The sequence below is a fragment of the Pieris rapae genome, chromosome 22 (assembly GCF_905147795.1).
Source record: "Pieris rapae chromosome 22, ilPieRapa1.1, whole genome shotgun sequence".
NCBI lineage: Eukaryota > Metazoa > Arthropoda > Insecta > Lepidoptera > Pieridae > Pieris > Pieris rapae.
The window spans coordinates 4542658-4564333 of record NC_059530.1 but is presented as its reverse complement, the minus strand read 5'-3'; the positions used below and the strand labels follow the sequence as shown (position 1 = coordinate 4564333).

General features: G+C 33.7%; 2 protein-coding genes across 3 annotated transcripts; both read right to left on the bottom strand.

Annotated features, from left to right (window-relative positions):
* Positions 1–935: 935 nt before the first annotated feature.
* On the bottom strand, positions 936–19198 carry LOC110996571 (transcription factor SPT20 homolog). Of its 2 annotated transcripts, none has more exons than XM_022264311.2 (18): positions 19018–19198; positions 18665–18913; positions 18284–18442; positions 16809–17048; positions 16386–16607; positions 15521–15673; positions 13309–13618; positions 12482–12621; positions 12223–12308; positions 11905–11962; positions 11051–11356; positions 10066–10215; positions 9398–9530; positions 7740–7966; positions 6207–6350; positions 5400–5616; positions 3719–3838; positions 936–2096 (listed from the first exon to the last, which is right to left on the bottom strand). In XM_022264311.2, exons 1-18 carry the CDS (start codon positions 19051–19053, stop codon positions 2011–2013), a joined length of 3036 nt encoding a protein of 1011 aa, XP_022120003.2. In that variant the 5' UTR covers positions 19054–19198; the 3' UTR covers positions 936–2010. The 2 variants fall into 2 exon arrangements, with proteins under 2 accessions (XP_022120003.2, XP_045489165.1); XM_045633209.1 differs by having other exon boundaries at positions 7746–7966.
* A 1464-nt stretch (positions 19199–20662) lies between these two features.
* LOC110996538 (signal recognition particle 9 kDa protein) lies at positions 20663–21630 on the bottom strand. Its single transcript, XM_022264271.2, has 2 exons — positions 21048–21630; positions 20663–20777 (listed from the first exon to the last, which is right to left on the bottom strand). The coding sequence occupies exons 1-2, from the start codon at positions 21186–21188 to the stop codon at positions 20682–20684; spliced, it is 237 nt and encodes a 78-aa protein (XP_022119963.1). The 5' UTR covers positions 21189–21630; the 3' UTR covers positions 20663–20681.
* Between the last annotated feature and the right edge of the window lie 46 nt (positions 21631–21676).

Here is a 21676-nt window from a genome sequence, read left to right as displayed (position 1 = left end):
AATAAAGCTCTCAGAAAAGTTAGCTTTAAGGTAAATATTATTGAAAACTTTTTTATAGATAATTTTATGATCTAATATTTGTATCTTAAAACTTGCCGTTTTGAAAAAAATCGCGAAATACCCATTTTTTTTACCTTTGACCTTCAGTAATTTTTCCAGGAGTGTAACAAAGGGGAATTTTAAAAAGTTGTTTTTAATTGTTTTGAACAATTTTACACAGTTTCAGCTTGATATTAATTATGGTAGCCTCGCTCTTGTTTATTGACCTAATTTGACCGGACTAAAACTGAAGAAAATATTCTTTAATTTTGTAATTTATACATTGTAAAATATAATTCTACTAAGAGCTTCAATAGTTTTAATTAATAACTAATAATTAATTTAAAGAAAATCATAATTAAAAATATCAAAAATTGAGTAAATTAACTAATCATTAATTAATAAATATAAAATCATAATAAAATCATAATTAACGATCAGGATCGGTGGAATTTACGATGACGTATGCTGTTTGTAATTTCGACGAAGACTTTATCGAAATATATGTGCCGCCATTTTGATTTTTGAAATTACGAAAAATAAACAAAAATTTAGAGAACTAACTAGCAAATTCGGCCAAGCGTTGCTGTGGCCAAGGTTTTTCTTATATTACATAGAAGTAAACTATTCAAGGGAAACGGTAGGAGAACTTATGTGAAACGTTGGTACTTTTAACACAGCGCCATCTGTTAGAATTGTATCAAATAATAAACAAATATTTGCAATAAAATAATTGCGGGTATAAAATGAGATGATAGGATTTATCCTATCTTTTAAGTTAGATCAAACTGCACACGGTGTGCAAATTTGATTGATATTGGTTCAGTAGTTTAGGAGTCCATAGCGGACAGACAACATGACACGTAATTTATATATATGAAGATTGTTTGACTTTAGATATATTTTACAATGTTTAAATATCATAGTTTAATATTAGATTATTACTTTGTGACGTCAAAAATATAAAATGCTCTTAATAGACTATTCGAGTGTCAACCCCAAGCTTCACTATAAAATCAAAAAAAATAAAGATACTGTTTGTTGGCTATAACGTGAAAACGTGGTATTACCAAATATGTTACCATGGTTACATTGTTACTACGGTAACAAACTAGTTCCTGTCTATAGTCCGTGTTTTATAAACCCAAAAATGAAACCGAGGACAATTACGCTTTTATAAAAAAGGAATAAAGATTTGTTGCCATGGTTACCATAAAAACTGGTAGTACCAAGTATGCTACCATGGTTACAATTAAATCGTTACTATGGCAACAAACTTGGTACCATCTTTAGTCCGTGTTTTTTAAACCCAAAAAAACCGAAGACAAATACGCTTTTGTAAAACGTGGACTAAATATTGTTACCATGGTTATCTTCCACGAAAACATCGTAACCATGGCAACAAAATACAGTTCTATCTGTAGTCCACGTCCACTCTTCCTGCTACAAGCAAGTCCAACATTGTTTTTATATCGAATTTAAATGACCAAAAATCCTTATATTCCTTAGTACGTACGTATCAAACTTGGGACTCCAAAACCAAATGTCTCGACAGCATTAGTATCAAGGAGCTTATAAAAATAGCAAAATTAATTTGTCAGTCTCTTGCGGCGATTTCGTATAAAGAAATATGGTGTTAAAATATATAGCCCAGCGATTTCCATCAACGCGCTTAAACTAATTTATACAAAAAAAAGTGGTGCTACAACCTTTTTAACGCTAGGCCTCAGATTTCTGTGTCCATTGGTGCAGCCGACGATCGAACCTACGGCCTCTGGGATTTGTTGCACGCTGAAGCACAAATGCTTGAAAAAATTGACTGGACTATAAATATTAAATAAAAACCTTCTCCTTCCACATTTCTTATATATAACACAATTATATATTGCACATTACACGCATCACTGTCCTACACATATATATACATATTTACAATTAGCTAATGGCAGTGTGGTGTATGAAAAGTTTTTACTATGAGCTGTCAGGGTTCGATTTCCGTCGCACTTGGTGTACGTTCAGGGTCTGTGTCTGCGGTTGGGTGATGAATTGAGCTGTTCCTGAAATTAAAAATTATTTATTACATAAGTGCAAACATAAGTTATATATAAAACAATTACACTAAAAATATAGGTAATGGAATACATAATAATTACAAAAGGAAACAATAAAATTTATTCAATACATTTAACTAAGTAATATCTAATTTGGCTGTGATTTGAGATGGTGTAAAAGTGAGGGTATGTACGTACCTACCCTCACATGAATATTATGTATTAACCATATTCCGCGATTGCTTAAATAAGCTGCGCGATCCTATCACAATTAGAAAATGTATTTCATATATTTTCAATAAGAGAAATGATTAAACACACCTAAACTCAGATTTTTCAGCTTTTTTTAGCTCTTAACCAAACAGGTACAAATTTAACCAAACAGGTACAAATTTGACCATTCGAGGGCAATAAAAAATGCTACATATTTTTTATGTTTTGCCTACAAATATTTACTTACTCAAGATCTAATACAGAAATAATAAATAATTATAAAATCACGAACAATATATCGAATCAATTTTAATTACTTTATTTTATTTCTTATCTGGCACTGCCTACTAAATCCAAGTTTAGTAAACCTTAAAAAAAATGTTATCTAAACTTGTGCGTTTTATTGCTAGTGCTGAAAAGGGGCGTGTTAATCAGTCTACGTAAAACCAAATAAAACGTATGTTTAGAATCACTAGAATAGACTTTGAAAAAGACTTGCATTGAAATTGAATAATGTGCCCGGCCAAAAAGGTTTTATAATCTCTGACATGTCAAAAAAATGACAACTGTCAGAATTCTACGGAATTAAAAATCATAGTATACGTATATACTACCTTAATGTTATGCGGATTGTTATAATTAATGTATCTTAGGAAATAAACGATTCAATTCATTTGTACATTTCTTCTTCCAATTCAATAATTTAATTCGTTGTTTTGCTGATGATTTTTCTTTTTCTCTATTTTAAGTTCCAACCTTCTTTGGAATTTTATTTTATTTTATTGTGTAATTGGCTTATTTTGTTTATGTTTTTAATTTTGTATTTTTTTAGCATAACTTAGGGGCCGTTCATAAACTACGTTCGCATACAAGGGGGGGGGGGGGTCTGGCCGAGTGTGACAAGATGTGACAAGGGGGGAGGGGGGTATAGGGCAGCGTGACGTTCGCCGTTTATTACATGTCATGAGCGCTCACAACGGGTTTCTTTGTTTTTCCAATACTTGAGAGAGTAACGTTTCCACGTACCCTGCGCTCTCGATTCAGTAACAAATGAAAATACTATTTCTCTAGAATTTATCATACTCAGTAGGGGGGGGGTCTTAGTTTTTGTGACGAAATATTTCTAGGGGGGGTCAACAAGTCCTCCCCCCCCATTGTCACGCTGTGTCACACAAAAAGTGTGACACAGCGTGACAATGGGGGGGGAGGGGGTCAAAAAAAGCTGATTTCAGTGTGACGTATTTTATGAACGGCCCCTTATGTTTACATGTATTGTCATACATATTAGATATAAGATTTTATAAAATTGTCAGGAAATTTAGTAATATGTATGATGTTGTAGACTTAATAAATAAATAAAAAATAAATAAATCCCATCATTCCATTCTGTAAACATTCTTTAACCACTTCCTTACCCGCGGGCTGTAAGGTTGGCCTCGTGACGGGTCGCGCAAGCCGGGCCGGCCGCGCCCCTCGCACCACTTGAACCGTCCCGCCTCTTACACCTGCCTTTACACCTGACGCCATGAGCTGAGCTGGAATTATAACACGTTTTTAAAATGCTCCTACAAACTAAAGAAAATTAGACTATAGACATAACAAGAATAGACTATAGAGTAATAAGTTTCGGGTTGAGTTCGTACGTTTGAATCACGTACACCAATGGACTAGACATAACAAGAATAGACTATAGAGTAATAAGTTTTGGCCTGAGTTCGTACGTTTGAATCACGTACACCAATGGACTAGACATAACAAGAATAGACTATAGAGTAATAAGTTTTGGCCTGAGTTCGTACGTTTGAATCACGTACACCAATGGACTAGACATAACAAGAATAGACTATAGAGTAATAAGTTTTGGCCTGAGTTCGTACGTTTGAATCACGTACACCAATGTACTAGACATAACAAGAATAGACTATAGAGTAATAAGTTTCGGGTTGAGTTCGTACGTTTGAATCACGTACACCAATGGACTAGACATAACAAGAATAGACTATAGAGTAATAAGTTTCGGGTTGAGTTCGTACGTTCGAATCACGTACACCAGTGGACTAGACATAACAAGAATAGACTATAGAGTAATAAGTTTTGGCCTGAGTTCGTACGTTCGAATCACGTACACCAATGGACTAGACATAACAAGAATAGACTATAGAGTAATAAGTTTCGGGTTGAGTTCGTACGTTTGAATCACGTACACCAATGGACTAGACATAACAAGAATAGACTATAGAGTAATAAGTTTTGGCCTGAGTTCGTACGTTCGAATCACGTACACCAATGTACTAGACATAACAAGAATAGACTATAGAGTAATAAGTTTCGGGTTGAGTTCGTACGTTTGAATCACGTACACCAATGGACTAGACATAACAAGAATAGACTATAGAGTAATAAGTTTCGGGTTGAGTTCGTACGTTCGAATCACGTACACCAATGGACTTTTCGTAATTAAGACTCAGCGATGCTAAGTATCGAGAAAACGGCGTGGGTCAGGCACAGAAGGCCTAATAAACAAAATTTACGAATCAGAAATCTAATATCAAGTAAGAGTTGCAGCGCCAATGGTATAAATGTTTAATTTGCATTAAAATATGGCGGACGTACGCGAAACTTACGGACACATGAATGGAATTACTTTTATTGATTTACTAGCGACGCACCCCGGCTTCGCACGGGTACAATGCTGATACTAAATACACTACAGAAAATCTGTGAACGTTGTATATAAAAATGTGGGCTATCCATAAGAGATAGACATATACCATCAGGGAATTTTCTGTAGACCTTTTCAATGTGTACATTATTTTGATAAAACTCGTAGGGTTCAGCCTGCGTTTGCAATGTAAGCGTAAAATATGTAATCATTTACGACATCACATTAGAAACCTCAAAAATACTTCTCCACTATTTAATGGATGTTATTATACATATAAACCTTCCTCTTGAATCACTCTATCTATTAAAACCGCATCAAAATCCGTTGCGTAGTTTCAAAGATTTAAGCATACAAAGGGACATAGGGGCAGAGAAAGCGACTTTGTTTTATAATATGAAGATCGTTGAGAGTGGTTTTTCGTATATAGTTACCTATAGGCAAACTTAGCACCGAGGGTTGGTTAGCCAGCACCACTGACGTCGTGGGTGGGACCGAAACCAGTAACCCACTGGAAGCGCCGGAGACGTTCAGTGAAAGGGAGATGGGCGCCGATAGACCTGGGATCTGGACTTGAACGTTCTGCACGCCCTGGAGCCCCGCCAGACCTGGCAGACTTTGTAATGTCTGGAGAGACGCGAGACTTACGCCCTGAAATAATAAAAATTAAATAAAAAAAACGGATGATATAATAAAGCAAAATTGTCTCGAACGAAAGCATCTAATATGCAGGCAATAGGAATGCAACTAATTGCTTGAACATGAGATGAAGAGAGTGATGTAACGATTGCTTTCAAACATTTTATCAAAAATCTTGGCGATAGTAGGGTAACGGAGAATTTAATTTCCTCGTCCGTTTGAGTATACCTAGTGTAGACCTACCCACAATTCATGAATAAATAAAAATTTAAACCAATAATTAGAATATGCTACTGCTTAGAAATGCTGGCAATCATTTTGTTATTTCATGAAAATTTGTACTTTTAATTTTAAGAACACCCCTTATTCAAAATACACTCCAAAATATTATTAGACCCCTCGAAAACTCGAGTTGCCGTTGACAAATTAAAACTGAATTAAAAAAAAAACTTACATAAACAGATAAAATATTTCTCTTCTTTACAAAAAATTGTCTAATTATATTTTAAACTAAAGTATCTATCTCTTTTCACCTTCATCGTAAACACATTTAGAGAGAGAGAGACAAAAGATTATTGTCGAATACTCGAAGTGTACATCACCTGCAAATGACAAACGGGTTGCGTCTGTTGGGGCTGTTGGGGCGTGTGAGTCTGCGAGTCGTCTCCCATCAGCCTCTCCAGCAACGCGCTCTCGCTACTCGACACGTTCGTCGATTCACTGTCGCGTGTATAGCCGCTCATGACCTGGATATTAAATGAAAAATTATATTAATTTGTGGGTATAGTGCAATCCACGAAGACGCGCCCCACTATTCCATAACCGATTCTAGTATATAAAATGGTCCGTTCGTTAGAATGTGCAAATATTACATATATATTCTGTGTGTTCTGAAGTTGATATTTTTACGGTTAGAATAACTTTATTTCTCATATGAATAAAAAAATTCGCTTACTGAGAAAAACATTACAAGACTAAATAATTATTACCAGAACGCACAGAAGGTACCTATACAAAAATTCACAAAACAAATACAGTAACAAAAATGCAGGTAGACACAACAAACTCGAAACGGTCAACCAAGCAAAAACATAGGTTTACTAAAACTAAACTAAACATACTTTTCACAATAGTATTTGTAAATTTAAAAAGATAATTCACGGTGAAAACTTGCAACCTAAATTACTATAATTACATTTTTTCTTTCTCTTTTGTCATTAAGTTTAATATGTGTATGTTGTGTGCTTGATATTTAGCGTAAAATGCTGTGTACAGATGTAATTGGGTTTCAAATTTTCAAATGTTGTTTAGTGTGTAATAACTATATCTATGTAATCAATCTGTTTTCTGTTTCTGTACAATGTAAAAATAAATAAATATGTGTGTAAGCTTCCGTCAATGTGATATCGGTACACACACACACACTACAATGAACCGTTGATGGTTCGTAACTGATGCTAGGAGAAAAACATACGTTTTTAAGGCATGCCGGTTCCTTCACTGTACGAACGAGTGTAATAAAAAGAGATCTCATCAGAGATGAGCACAATGCATATAGCATAGATATACAATAACTGACCGAATCAAAAAAATAGCAATATAGTCCGATACAATTAGCCAATATTTACATTTTTTTTTGTATTAATATTATAACACTCGAAGACGGCTGGACGAATTAAGGTAAATTTTTGGTTTTTATTCCTCTCTTGAGATTTTTATAACAGAAAAACGAATAATCTCTGGGTAGCATAGCACAAAGTATATGTAGCTAATCAAGTTGGCTGCGGCATAGCTAAAAAAAATTGGTTGCCTGTAAAGTCGGTATACGGGCGAAAGTTTTACGTGACAACGACTTTGAGTGGTAAAATAATTTTAATGTGAATATTCATTCGTATAGTAGGAAGAAGGATGAATCACTTTTTATGTCTGTCACTCTCGCTCTTAGGCGGGCTAACCATGCCCGAGTGGAAGGGACGCGTGCCTCTCACTCGCTCTCATTGTGAGCGCATAACGTGAGCGGAGCGTAACGCAGTTTCTTGAAGTGTCACCCGGCAAACCAATTTATAAGACGTTGTCACGTCAAAAGGTATGCAAAACAAATGATATGACAGCATAATAGACAATAATTTCCATACCCTCACCTGATGCGAGTACGTAGGCAGCGTATGCGCGGTCGTCGTTGTGGCTATGAGCCTGCCACCAGCAATGGACACCGTTCGTGTCAACAGCTTGTGCTCTAGGGAGTTATCGGCCGATGACGTCACATGTGTCATGGCCGCCGGGGCGCTGTTCAGCAGATTCAGTATCGTGGCGTTACTACTTGCCGTGCTGGCCACCGATTTTGCAGCGTTTTGATTTGCAGCTAGAAAATTTACAGGAAAAAACATTATATCTATAATAAATATTGCCCCGAATTTCTCGTCATACTAAGCTGTTTCATATTCGTACAAACGAAAATGTATATAGAATACGCATGTCCCCATGCCATACAACATTGCACATTACAATACATACATTACACATCAGCCGGCAAATTAGGGACCCTTCCAAGTATTACGTACAGTGGGGGGGGGGTGTTTGATTTTCTTATTTTGTGATTACATCAACGGTAACTATTTACTTCTTTATTTTAATAAATAATAGGTTTATGTACTATTACTTTGAGAACTTTGCATACTGAGTGAAGAAAAGGGGGGGAGGTAAAATCAGTAAATTTTCTTACGTTAAAATTAGGCCCCTTATTGGGCTATACCTGTACCTACTTCGTTGTAAATCATAACTTAAGTGTGACTTTCGTAAGTCAAAATCGCTTCGAGCCAAATCTCGTTTCTGAATCTTCTTTAACCCGTTAGGACAGACCACGGACAGAACACACATTCCTGACCACTCTAGCTTCACTTTCATTCATATTCACCGTGCACGCTCGTCGGTTATACGTACATTTCCCTTCTAGTACGTCCTGGACTAGGTCCACATACGTACGCCCTACTCGACCTGACCTTACCAATCACGGATGCCTTGAACAACCAACTTGTAAGCCGCTTCTGTCATCCTTTTCTTTCTTATCCTTGTCCTCTTCTAACCTACACTGCTCACGTTCTGGTTATCGTATTACGCAATGTCACACACACATACTTAAACACTCCCTAAATCAAAAAAAGTGTTAGAGCTGCTTTTGAGACCCATGATTTAAATACACGTTACTCATTCACTCACTTACTCACTCACTCATTCACTCTCTCACACACTTACTCATGCACACAATCAGGTGTGATGATAACGGTTTAGAAAAGTAAAAAAATAAAAAGGAAATGAATTGGTTAAATTATTTTAAGTAATTAAGTTTGTTATGGAAGAGCTGGGAACCCTTTTTTTTTTTTTTTTTATTGAGGGGAATGCATTTTCGCACAGAGTGTGGGACTCGCTCTTAAAGCCCTACCCACTAAACCCCTCCCACCAATCACGTCACTGTTGGGGTAACTTGGGCTCGCGTTAGCATTCTACCAAGAGACCCCGTGACTGGCTGCTGCAGCAACCATCTTCCATTACATTGACATCGCCTGAGAAGTCTTTACAGTAGGGTTGCAATTTCTTGCACCTAACACGTGATTCGCCGCCATGTTCTCGCTTGCACATATAACACAATGTGGTAGAGCTGGGAACCCTAACACAGGTATATTTACTTAAAAGGGTTCCCAAATCTTACACTATGAAAAGAAAGATGTACCAACTTAAATGAATAAAGACTAATTATTATTATAAATCGTACCCGTCCCTTGAAATTCTAGTATACCTTGTTGGAACTGCTGCGCAGAGTTCATGAGACTCGTGACTAGAGCATTGATGGCTGGATTCGTTGACCTCGGCTTTGAGACGGTTGCTTTTTGTTGAGCCGTCGTCGCCGTTGTGTACTGTATTGTTTGCACCTGGAAGAGGCAGGTGGCGTTAAGATAGATGTTTTATCGATTACGCAGTAGGTAGAACGTAATTATAAGTATAACAGTAAACGGTTTGACGAAGTAGACGTAAGATAGAGAGATAGTCTTTCCAAAGCAATACAAAACCAGTAAAAACTGCTGCACTTAAAAACGAATTTAAATTGGTAAGGGAGCGTTCAAGTAATATGTTACGAATTTGGGGGGTGCGTTATTATTAATATTATTATCGACTTTCCGCTACAGTTAAGTCATTGGGTTACCAATGTTGACGTTTTACTTTTGAGAACAAAAAAATTTACGGCGCGTTATATGGGGGGGGGGGGGGGTAAAGAATCTCCAAAAATTGAGTGACGTTATACTTGAACGCTCCCTAACGTGGAACTATAATAAGGGAAACTTGAGATGTCCCTTGAAGAGAAGAACAAGCAATAAACTCTCCGCCACACTTTACAACCGACAAGTTTTTTCGGTTAACTTCTTAATCTTAATTTTGGTAATACAATGTGATTTTTTAATACATTACCTGTGATGTTCCAGTGGTAGACATCAAAGGATGCTGTATGTGGATAATGGCGGACTGCATCTTCTGCGGATTGAGCGGTTGAGGCGGATTCGTTAATTGCTGAGCCAGCAACTGGTTAGTTGACGCCTGTGTTGAATGTATGTCATGGACCTAAAATATTGTAATTAATGTTGAAACTATAACAAAAATATTTATGTTTTTTAAAGGTATGAAAACACATTTTTTTTTTATTTGGACCACAAAATTAGGACAAACACATGTCAACATTAACTTACGTACGAAAATATAAAAAGCGGTGTCGTCCCTAAAACATGTGGACATGAGCAATTTAATATATCATCACCGATATACATACAAAAGGTGGTGGTGTTTGCTGCCAGCCATTAAATATGATAGCACAAACTTGGATTTTCCGGTACAAAATGAACTCATCAGCGTGCGACAGAAATAAGTATGTTTGGAATTATACCAAGGGGCAAATATAAAAGTTTTTACTTAAAACTGGCATTCAGTTAAAACTATTGCCAGTTTTAAGCTGGATAATACAACTCAAATGGAGATGGCCAGGGTACGTAGCCCCTTATACAGAGGACAGATGTTCAAAAACGTAACCCGAATTTGTATTGCCCCAAAAGGACAAAGAAATTAGGGCAGATTCCTTCCCATTGGGGGGAGATTGAATAAAATCGATGATGACAGCAAACACCAAAACAGAATGGAAAGTTGGAGGACGCTTTCTCCCGGTCCGGGGCTGCATATTAGAGAAATAAAATTGTGTATATATATTTCTTTCTCTATAGTATATGTAAATAAAGGCTAATTATAATTATAACAAAAAAAAAATGAGATCTAAACCAGTACTATATTGTGATTTGAAAGTCAAAAAAGCAACAGTAAAAAGAGACAGACACATAAATTCATAAGATTTAACGTGGGAGAAAGTGAGATAGGAAGACATTGAGAAGGGAAAAAATTTTATACTCACTTGCGGTGACAATCTTGGCGTAGGAGACGGTTGCTGCTTTAGCGCCGTTTCAACTGCCACTCCAGCCACTGGCGGTACACTGGCCACCGCCGGCACAGTCGTCACGTTCCCCACGGTGCCAACCACAGTGGCAACATTGCCGACGGTGCCGACGACGGTGCCAACACTTCCCACACTGCCAACGACAGTGCCGACAGTGCCGACAGCGCCAACGTTGCCAACGTTACCCACAGTCCCGACAACTGTGCCAACAGTTGCCACGTTTCCAACATTGCCAACAGCAGCAACTTGCTGAAGTTGCGCCTGCTAATGAATAAAATCAAGTCAATCAAAAACTATAGACGAATGATGACGTCATAAATCTTATTTATCTTTCTGTCTCGCTCGCAATTACAGGTGTACATGAGAATTGAAAAGGTGATATTGATAGCGTGATTTAATTACTTCAAAACCATGCCAAAATAAATTCTCCACTGTGCGTATTGTGTAACGAAGTGTAAGTAATGGGTGTCATAACAAAAAAACCTTATATTTATAAAAAAACACCCCTTATAATGAACAATCAGTGCGTGCGCAAGTACCGATAACGGGTTGGATTGCGCACATTCCTACTGTCAGTGAAATTTATTGCCCGAGAATCAGTTAAAAATGCGTCGACTATAGTTTGTTTTTATATACTGTATATATTATGTATACATATCAACAGTTTGATTATTTAATAAATTAGATAGAAATTCGAAACAAATATTTAAATTTTTAAGAAAAATTATGAATTAAAAACTACCTTAATAAATGCGAAATTTAATCCGATTAAAATCCGAAATAAATAATATTAGAAAATGTATTTAACTTACCAATATCGGTAGTTGTCTGGTATTTGGATGAACGGCTGGCGTTGATATAGCCGATGTCCTAAAAAAATTGGCAGAAATGTGAATAAAAAAAAAATAACTAAAACATTTTTTGCTTTAGAATTACCTATTATACTTATTATTGAAGAGCTGGAAGTATTTTATACAAAAGACTTCTCAAATTTTACACATTATACAATACATTTCTTAAATACCTAAAGTTTTACGAACACATACGACGTACACATAATACGTATACGTCCCATGTACACGCACCTTTAGGCAAACATTCATCACAAGCTTTTTACTCAGTCTACTTACACAACAGGGACCGTAGTGGTTTGTACCGTGGCGTTACTCGCTGCCGCAGACCGCTGCTGAAGTAGCAACTGTTGCTGTCCTTGTTGCTGGAATTCACACATAAAGTAAAGTATTTTATGCAATATCATCTCTTATAGTCAATAAGGCTGTTCTTTTTCTTGAAGGACAGTCTTTTCCTGAAGACTGCCCGGAAAGCCCCAATGGTGAAGATGGAGAAGTTTTCTACCGGCCGGAATAACTACTATTGAAAATTACTTACAATTTCCCTCATGCCACCCGTGAATGAAACTCTAGGCAGTTGTCCAGGTACAATGTGTTTTATTCTCACAGATTTACGCCCTTCTTCTGTAAATATCTCCGTGAACTGTTGTATGTACTTGTTCGCTTGGAGGCGTGAACCTAAAAATATATATATACATACTAGCTGACCCGGCAAACGTTGTTTTGCCATGTTTTTGTGCCAAAAAATTAAAATTAACAAAAAAAACATAAGTGATGATTGTAGAGGGGTGAAAATTTAGGGTTGCATGTATTTTTGTATGGTGTATCGTAAAAAAATAACGAAAAATTTTGTCTAAAAAATAAATAAAAAATGTAGGGGTGGACCACCCTTAACATTTAGGGTGATGAAAAATAGATGTTGTTCGTTTCTCAGACCTACCCAATACGCACAGAAAATTTCATGAGAATCGGTCGAGCCGTTTCGTTCGGTTACTAACCCCGTGACACAAGAATTTTATATATTAGATATATGTATATAGAGGAGAGCAAACGTATTGACTTATTAATTACCAAATGAAGACTTAGTTATTTTAAATGGACGTCATATAATAGATAGCTAAGACAATTAATTTATTTTTATTATATCTTTATTTATTTAAGAACACTTCGTTGCATACAATATGTCCAGTGTTATAACAGTAGTAGCCTAACAGGTTCGAATTTAATGACGTGGAATAAGTGATATTGATGATCTTTTGTTTCAAAATAAACCTTTTTTTAGCGGTAGTGGTTAAATTTTTTCACCACTTTTAAATTGTGGGAACACTATACTATTGTATATAATTCAAAATTAATCTTTCATACCAAGCGTAAACCGACACGCCGCACCATTCTTCTCCCCCTCCACATGATCTCTATCGACATAAAGCTCCCCAAGGAACTCCTGGTCTGATGGCCTCTGCAGTATACTGAGTTTTATATGGAAAAATCCAGCGCCAGTGTGCGGTGATGTCTTCTCAGTTTCCAATATATATTCTTCAACCAACTGTGGCTGACAATCGGGTGTCGGGCGCGGTCGTTCGTACGCTCTGGCAACCCGAAGCGGGCCGCTCGGCTCCGATGGTGGGGCTAAAGGTAATGGTTCCATTTTCGGGGGCTCAATTGGTTTGAACACCTGAAATTGTACATAATGTTATATCTTTAAACGAGCAATTCTTGTATATATATATATATATATATATATATATATATCTTAATATATATATTTCTTGTGTGCGTGTGTATGTGACTGAACTCCTCCTAAATGACTGGACCGATTTAGACGACATTTTTTGTGTGTGTTCAAGGGGATCTGGGAATGGTTTAGATTCACAATTTTGTCCGCTGGACAATGTTTTTTTAATTCATTTTCAATTTATTAGTTGTTGTTGATTTTGGAATGTTTTACATTGGATCCGACAGACGGCGCTACCATCGCAGTGTCAAATTTTAAATAATATTCGAATTTTAATTTTAGTCTGTCCCGAAATTTAAAAAAAGTTTTGTTATCATTGTGTTATATCGTGTGTGACCATGTGCTGGATCGTTAGATATTGTCATAACATTTGAATAATAATTTTCATCAAAATGGCTTATTAAAAATTGAAATTTTGAAATTAAAGACGTGTAGACAAGACAACGTCTGTCGGATCCGCTAGTATATATATATAATTGGAATCTCGGGATCGGCTCCAACGATTTTCATGAAATTTAGTATACGGGGCGTTTCGGGGGCGATAAATCGATCTAGCTAGGAATAAATGATAGAAAATAATAAAAAGGTGGTGTTTTAGTAGTCCCAATTTAAACTGAAAAATGAATCTTCCTGACATTTATCGGCGAATAATAATACTAGACTAGTCCCAATTTAAACTGAAAAATGAATCTTCCTGACATCTATCGGCGAATAATAATACTATTTTTTGTTTAAATTGCTTTAACGATACAACACTAAAGCTATTCCAGCATATATAATCTATACTGTTCATATTTCATCATTTTATTAGTATGTAATTCGTACTTATATATAATTTCCAAAAACACAATTTATAAAAAAATAAAAATACCGAGCAAAGCTCGGCCATCCAGTTACTATTTATTTATTTATGAAGTCTACAACATCATACATATTACGAAATCTACTGATAATTTTATAATCTATTTAATATGTACGACAATATATGTAAATAAAATAAATATAATGTATTTTACAACACAACCAATTTAGGCTTAGTTAAATAAATTAAATCACAATAAGTCAAGTGTATTAAATACTTTCTGTTTGTTTGTTCCTTTTTATAAATCTTTTTCTTGTAAAATGTATAATGTATTCCATCTTTGGCTATATTCTCAGTGTATTTGTTCGTAATTATATATAATTTATGTTAGCTGTAGGAGTACTAAATAAATAAATATGTGTATAATAATACAATAATCTCGCACTCACAAGCACGCTGACGGCTATTAAAGTATTGGTAGGCTCTTTTCTTGATGGACCCTAAATCTTAATGGTTCGTAAATACTCACATATAAAGGATACGGAAGTGATCAACATATATATGTTAAATATATTGAAATTGCATGAATTGTGTGACGATACAATAAACTATTATTTACACGCATTAGAAGTTATACGTCTTTGGCGAAACAAGATAAGTTTTTCTAAATTTGTATTCTACGCTTGCAGAAAAAACTAACTATAAAAAAATGCATGGAAAGTTTTATTATAACGCATTATCTAGTTAAATAAAGTTTAATATCACAAAAAACTTTTTTTAAACAAAAAAAGGTTTTTGCGACAGTGTGCGCGCGTAAAAATTTTCTCATCGTCCCTAACGCGCCAAAAGAAATGTAACTTCAAATTTAATTATTTATTAGCGAAAATATTTAATTGAATAAAAAATACCAGCGTATTAAGACATCTTTTGAGACCGAATTATTATTTTTAATTAATACGATTTAAAATATAAACACACAAACATTTCACTTGGTTAAATTTTAAATAAAGCTTTAGCTAGAACATGTTAGTATTAATTACCTCTGGTGGCTTCTTAGGAAATTTAGAAGTGAGCCTTGTATGAGGAACGGATTGTCTACTATTCTTTGCCCTTTGTCTATGAATAAGTTCTAGAAGCTCCAAGCCATGATAGTGTGTGAACTGGTCCAATTTCCTTTTCCTATTCACAGCAACCTGGAAATTAACAAAACTTCTAATTTATTTCCAATATTTGTTTTAAATATTGTAGTATGGTTTGATGGTTTGCTTTTTTAAGAGTACCGAGAGTTTTTTACGCCGGCTTTTTCTCTCGGCCAACACCCTCTGTCTTCTTTACCGATGAGTAGGGATGCCTACAGGTTCAAATTTAATGACGTGGAATAAGTGATACGTTGCCGACTTATGTTCCAAAAAAACGTATTTTTTTTAATGTTAAAATCAGTCTTACTACACTCATCTTAAAGTACCTTTTAATCTACTCTTTATTTTTTGACGTTCATAAGTGTACATTAAGTTACCTAAATGAATAAATGATTTTGCATCGAATTGAATTTCTTAAAAAATTTATTTTAAAAAGAGCTATAGAGCATAATTTATACATTAGGATGAAATGCAGATACGTGATTTTGTATCAAAAATCCAATACATTTTTGACGTATTAATTCTGATCATTGCTATTTACACATCCTGTACATAAAACTTCTAGCCTATGTTCAGTCATTATTATAGGATTTATCATAATTTTGTTAAATTATAAAATAAATCTTAACCCAATGCAATAATGTCCAATTGCTATTAGAGTCGAAAAAAAAATCTGCCTTTAAAAAAACTATTTAATTTCTCTTAAAAGTTAAATTTTATTTGAAACTGTTTCTTTTTAACAGTTATTATTGCTAAATAAAAATACCTGAGAAAACCGCCTCGCTTGCCGCCTTACTCTTGGCGTATTGAACAATCTTGGTGCAGCATGTAATCTAGCAGCCAACAACCCAACAGCCGGCCTTGGCTCCAGGCAGAGTGGTGGCGCCGACGCGTGTACCAGGGCGGCCTCCACTGCCTCTATTGCACTACGCTCTTCACCAACCCATCCACATCTACTTCCAATGCACATGGCGTCCGTTATTATACTCTAAAATAACGACGCACATTAAACATAGGCTGTAAGAACTGAGTCGAAATTCCCTCAAAATTTTCCGCGTTTATACTTGCTCATATGGTAAGATAAGCTATGGTAGAAACTTATGAGTTTAAAATCCATTTTGGAATTTGAAACTTAAACAGAAATTGAAACATCAAATGTGGTTAAAAGTGTTTATGCCAAACAAAATACCTGGTTTGTAGGCCTCAAAAGAACATGATGTGTATCGCACATGAAACTAGGATATGCTTGTCTATAATCTCGGACTTGAGCAATAATGCATCCAGAGTAAAATAAACATGAATGTTCAGATTCCAGTAGATCTAATAGCACCACCGGTAGCTCTTCATTGTCTAGGTAACTTAGAAGTTCTTCCTCTTCATATGGCCACCGGGGAGTTTCTATCAAGGTTTCATCCTGATTTGCAGATGTCTAAAACATAGGAGAAATACTCCAATAAATATACACCCAATACATTAAAAGATTAATAAGATTTATTATATCATATTACATATACACAAATTAGTTAATATATAAAAAATACTGTAGCAAATTTACTAAGTTTAATTAAAATATAATTTTATTTAATGTTTAATAAAATTACTTTTAGGATTAATTGAATGCTTTTTATTAATTTCTTAATGAAAGAGTTGATTAAGTTCATAAATTTAAAAAAGGTTCAATTGCAACAGGCATGTCTCTAAAGTAGTCTCTCTTTTAAAATATTTTTTTTTGTTTAAGTTAAATTTTGCCGGTATCCACCACCAAAAATGGATCCGAATGATCTAGGTGGTGATAATAACTCCATCCCGCATATAACTTATTGTATGCTCAAATACTTATACAAAAAGAGATGTATCAGATGTAAGAGATGGTCAAATATTGAAAGAGCATTTAAGATTCATAATAATGCCTTTAGACAAACAAGGTTTTATCTGTACTAGAGGGTAAAATTTAAAGATTATCAGTATATAAAAAACATAATATTATTATTTAGTATTATTCTGCAAGCCTCAAAAAGAAGTAGAGCTTTCTATGTATTATGGATATTAATTATATATAATACAAATTAAAACTAAAATTGTTCTTAACTGACTAAATAAATAAATTCCTTGAAAATATTCTACATTCTTGTTCACTCTACTTTTCCCATAAAAAAATTAAAGCAAGATTAAGTTATTTAAGGATTCTGAAGTCTACAAGTGACTAACTCATCTCTTTAATACTAGAATTGCCAAGTATATATAAAAGTCATACTAGTGCAAGTAGCAGTGCTGTTAGAATCAAGTATTTGGCACATTTGAGTTGAGATGAATATCTAAAAGCATGAGTAATGAATTATACTAACTAGTTACTTATATGACTTTATATACTTTTTTATAAGAGTACTAGATATCTAACTGATTGCATGTCCTTTATCCTGTCAATGTTATGTCCATTGTCCTTATTAATAACTGATTTTTATTGATGGAGATATAAGAGATGATGTTAAATTAGTTATTTTAGAATGGATTTTTTTTTATTAACAATGCAAAAAAATTATTGCTAATTCTTTTGTTTAAAGGAAGACAAGATATCAATTTACCAAATATATTTAGTCAATTGATATAAATTGAAATAGATAGTTTATAAATAGTTTCATCAGAAATAAAAGAATGTTAACTTACACTTCCATCTGGTGGTGGTGTTAATAGCTGTGTATTTCCGTTAACTTTGAGAGAAAGTGAGTAGCCTTTATTTCCAGGATACAAGTTGATAATTAATGTGTTAAGATTATATGTAGCTAAGAGCTTTTCCAGCAAATACGAAGTTGTTTTGAGTCCTTGCTGTAATGAAAAACATTTCTTTGAATATATTTTGAAATTTCACGCAGTGGCTTATAATCTACAATAATTAATATACTGGTAAGATGTAAATTTCTACTGAAAAAATACTTTCAAAGAAATAATATATTCATAAAATAATATCAAGAGCATTAATAAGACACAATGTAGAAATTAAAAATAAAGTCAATAGAATGCATTAATAAAATCTAGGGAAATACTCACATAGCTCGCTTGGGATAATTCATCCCTACTTAAATCATTGTAAAGTTCGTGTAACTTCTTAAATAAATCAAACTTTTCGCTCGATTTAGTCGTAGAACTATTTCCACTTCGTTGAAATTTCATCCTGGTATCATCAACCGTTTCTGCTAAATGCATTTTTTCATGGGTCCAAGTCATTTTATGGTCTGCGACACCACTGTCAAAATGCGTTATGTTTGAATTCACATGTTTGGCACGATTAAGTATTACCTGAAATTTAAATAATTTTTACTAGTAAATTAGTAAGTTAAAAGTGAAAAAATACATGACCTAATGAAAAACAAATTAAAAATTATGTAGGCGCTAGTACTTACCTCTGCTTCCAATGCCGCGTGAATTAAACCATCCATAATGTCATTAATTAAAACAAAATATGTTACTTCTAGTTGATTTTCTACGTGAATTATTTCATTTTAACAATTTATAATTGAGTATTAAGTCATGATTTAATAAAATTAATACGCTTTATTTATGTTTCACACAGCATGACAGTAAAATAACATGTCCAATGAAACGTCAAAATTGTTGTTAATAATTGACATTAAGCACTTATTATTTTGTCTATGTCAAATCCCACAAGACATTTACAAAAGGTGAGTATTATACTGTGGTGACACCGCATACAGTATAGAATTTATGTAAAAACATAATATGTATATACTTCTGAAATATATCATACTTTATATTTTTGTTCACGTTTATAAGTGTACTTGGTTACCTATATGAATAAAGTTAATTTGAATTGGAGTAGAATTAAGTCATGTAAAACACAATTTTCTAACCAAAATTTGAATTATACTCTCCGTTTGATACATACAATTATTAACGAATATATAAACGTAAATCTCAAGAATACACGATAAACTTCATTTTTGTTGGACAAAAGATGTTATAAATATTGTGTAACGGGTATGCTTGTGTAACTCAAAGTGGGGCTTGGCTTATTCAACGTAAGCTAGCAGGTTACTTCATATTCTTTAAATATTCGGTGACTACACGTTAGTGTTAGCCACCTATCAAATGTAGGTATTTTAGAAAAATAGCATTTGGGGTTTAGACGAAATAGTCTGTAAAATATTTTAACGCAAAGACTCTGCGTCTACTTAGTAGACAATGTGCATTGACAAGACATTAACATTATCTGTGCTCTGCAGAGTTAGCATTTATAGCAAGCGTTTAGCGTTTGTTCGTGTATTAAGTAATAACTTAATAAGTATTAACTGAATAAATTTATGATACCTACAAAAACGGGTTATTCACAAATTTATTTGAATCAGAGAATTTTATGCTTAAACCAAGTGCTATTTGGTCCTTTCATCTCAAAAAATGAAACTTAAATACTTTATTTATTTCTTATTCACAAGCACACTTGTTTTGTAAAGCACCTTTTATCAATTAGGACCGTGATCAAAGACACTGGTAAAATCATCTATACTATATATATATTTGAAGTTAGTTACATAGTTACAGCTTTGTTAAAAATGAAAAAAGATACTTTTATAATTTAGTGTGCATTGATTACTAACAATAAGATCTCAATAATAAAAAGTATTATGAAAAACTTGTGTCACATTCTATAAATAAAATATAATAATAAACATCTTAAAAACACTATATAAGCTTAATATTTAAAAGTAATGCTTACTAATTATTTTCAAGACATCCTTAAAGTTTTATATACAATAAATATTATTTTGATGACTACACCTGTATCGGCGATACAAACTTGATACCTTGATTTTAGTAGATACAAACACACCAAACATATTTCAAAGATAGTTAACAAAGTGAAGCCTACATAATCATATGCTCCTGTATTTATAAAAATAGCATATTTATTAATAATAATAATTCATAGGCAAAAAGGTATTCAAGGCCTTTGGTGCCTAATTGATAATGTAGACTTTTGGGTCTTAAGTCCATTTGGTTGAAGAGAATTTTATAAACTAAAAAAAAAGCCATAACAAAAAATATTTATTTAAACCTCATTAGACGCCATATGTCTTATCAGATTAGTTATGAAACTATCAATTTTTCTAACATCTTGTTGAATTTCAGTTTTATATTGGAGACACTGAAACAGTAACAAAATAATTATTAAATAGGATTCATATTGAATAACAGTTTATAAGGCCTTTAAGCAAAACAAGATAGGTTACCAGAGTTACTAATATAATAACACTTTTGGTAAATCAAAAGATAGAAATATATGTATGAAGTTATTTCTTTCATACTAATATTATAATTATTCCTTTGCTATTACTGGAGTTAACCTATTTTGACATACTGTGTATATGCCACATCAATAATATTTGTTTAATATTTAAGAACCAATATAACCTACCTTTTTATTGTCAGTTATTTTAACTACAAAAGCTCCTTTTAAATGGCAATATTTAATTGTATAACGTGTGTTTATTGGATCACGTAAATACAACAATTCCGCAGATTTCTCAAATTCCTCCCAATTCGGTATGAACGTCATTTTTAATGTACGGTAGAGTACATAAACTAATGAAATTCTTCAACTTCTTCGTCCAGAAAATGTAAAATGATTAATTTATACCACTAGTTTTACTATTTTTATTAATTTTTAAGTATATTGTATTGACTCATAGTTTAAACTTTATATTCGCTTGGAACTAGGGATGTAACAATCAAAAATTTGATACATCGATTATCGTAAAAATATGATCGATCCACTAGGTTCTACTTTTCAAATGTCAGATTTCGATTAATGTAGATGATTGGACTTAGTTTTAAGCTAATATTTTAAAACTTTGCTTAAACTGATATTAATTTTGCGTGTTTTTAGAATGATGCATAAAAGTACTTAACTTTTGAGAATTTTATTAAATGTTTTCAATAGAGATCTTTCGAATTTAGATCGATTGTGACTCGCAATTCACAAAATCGAATCAAGCTTGCAATATCCACTTGCCAGTTGCCAGTTGCCTACTGAAATGTTGAAAG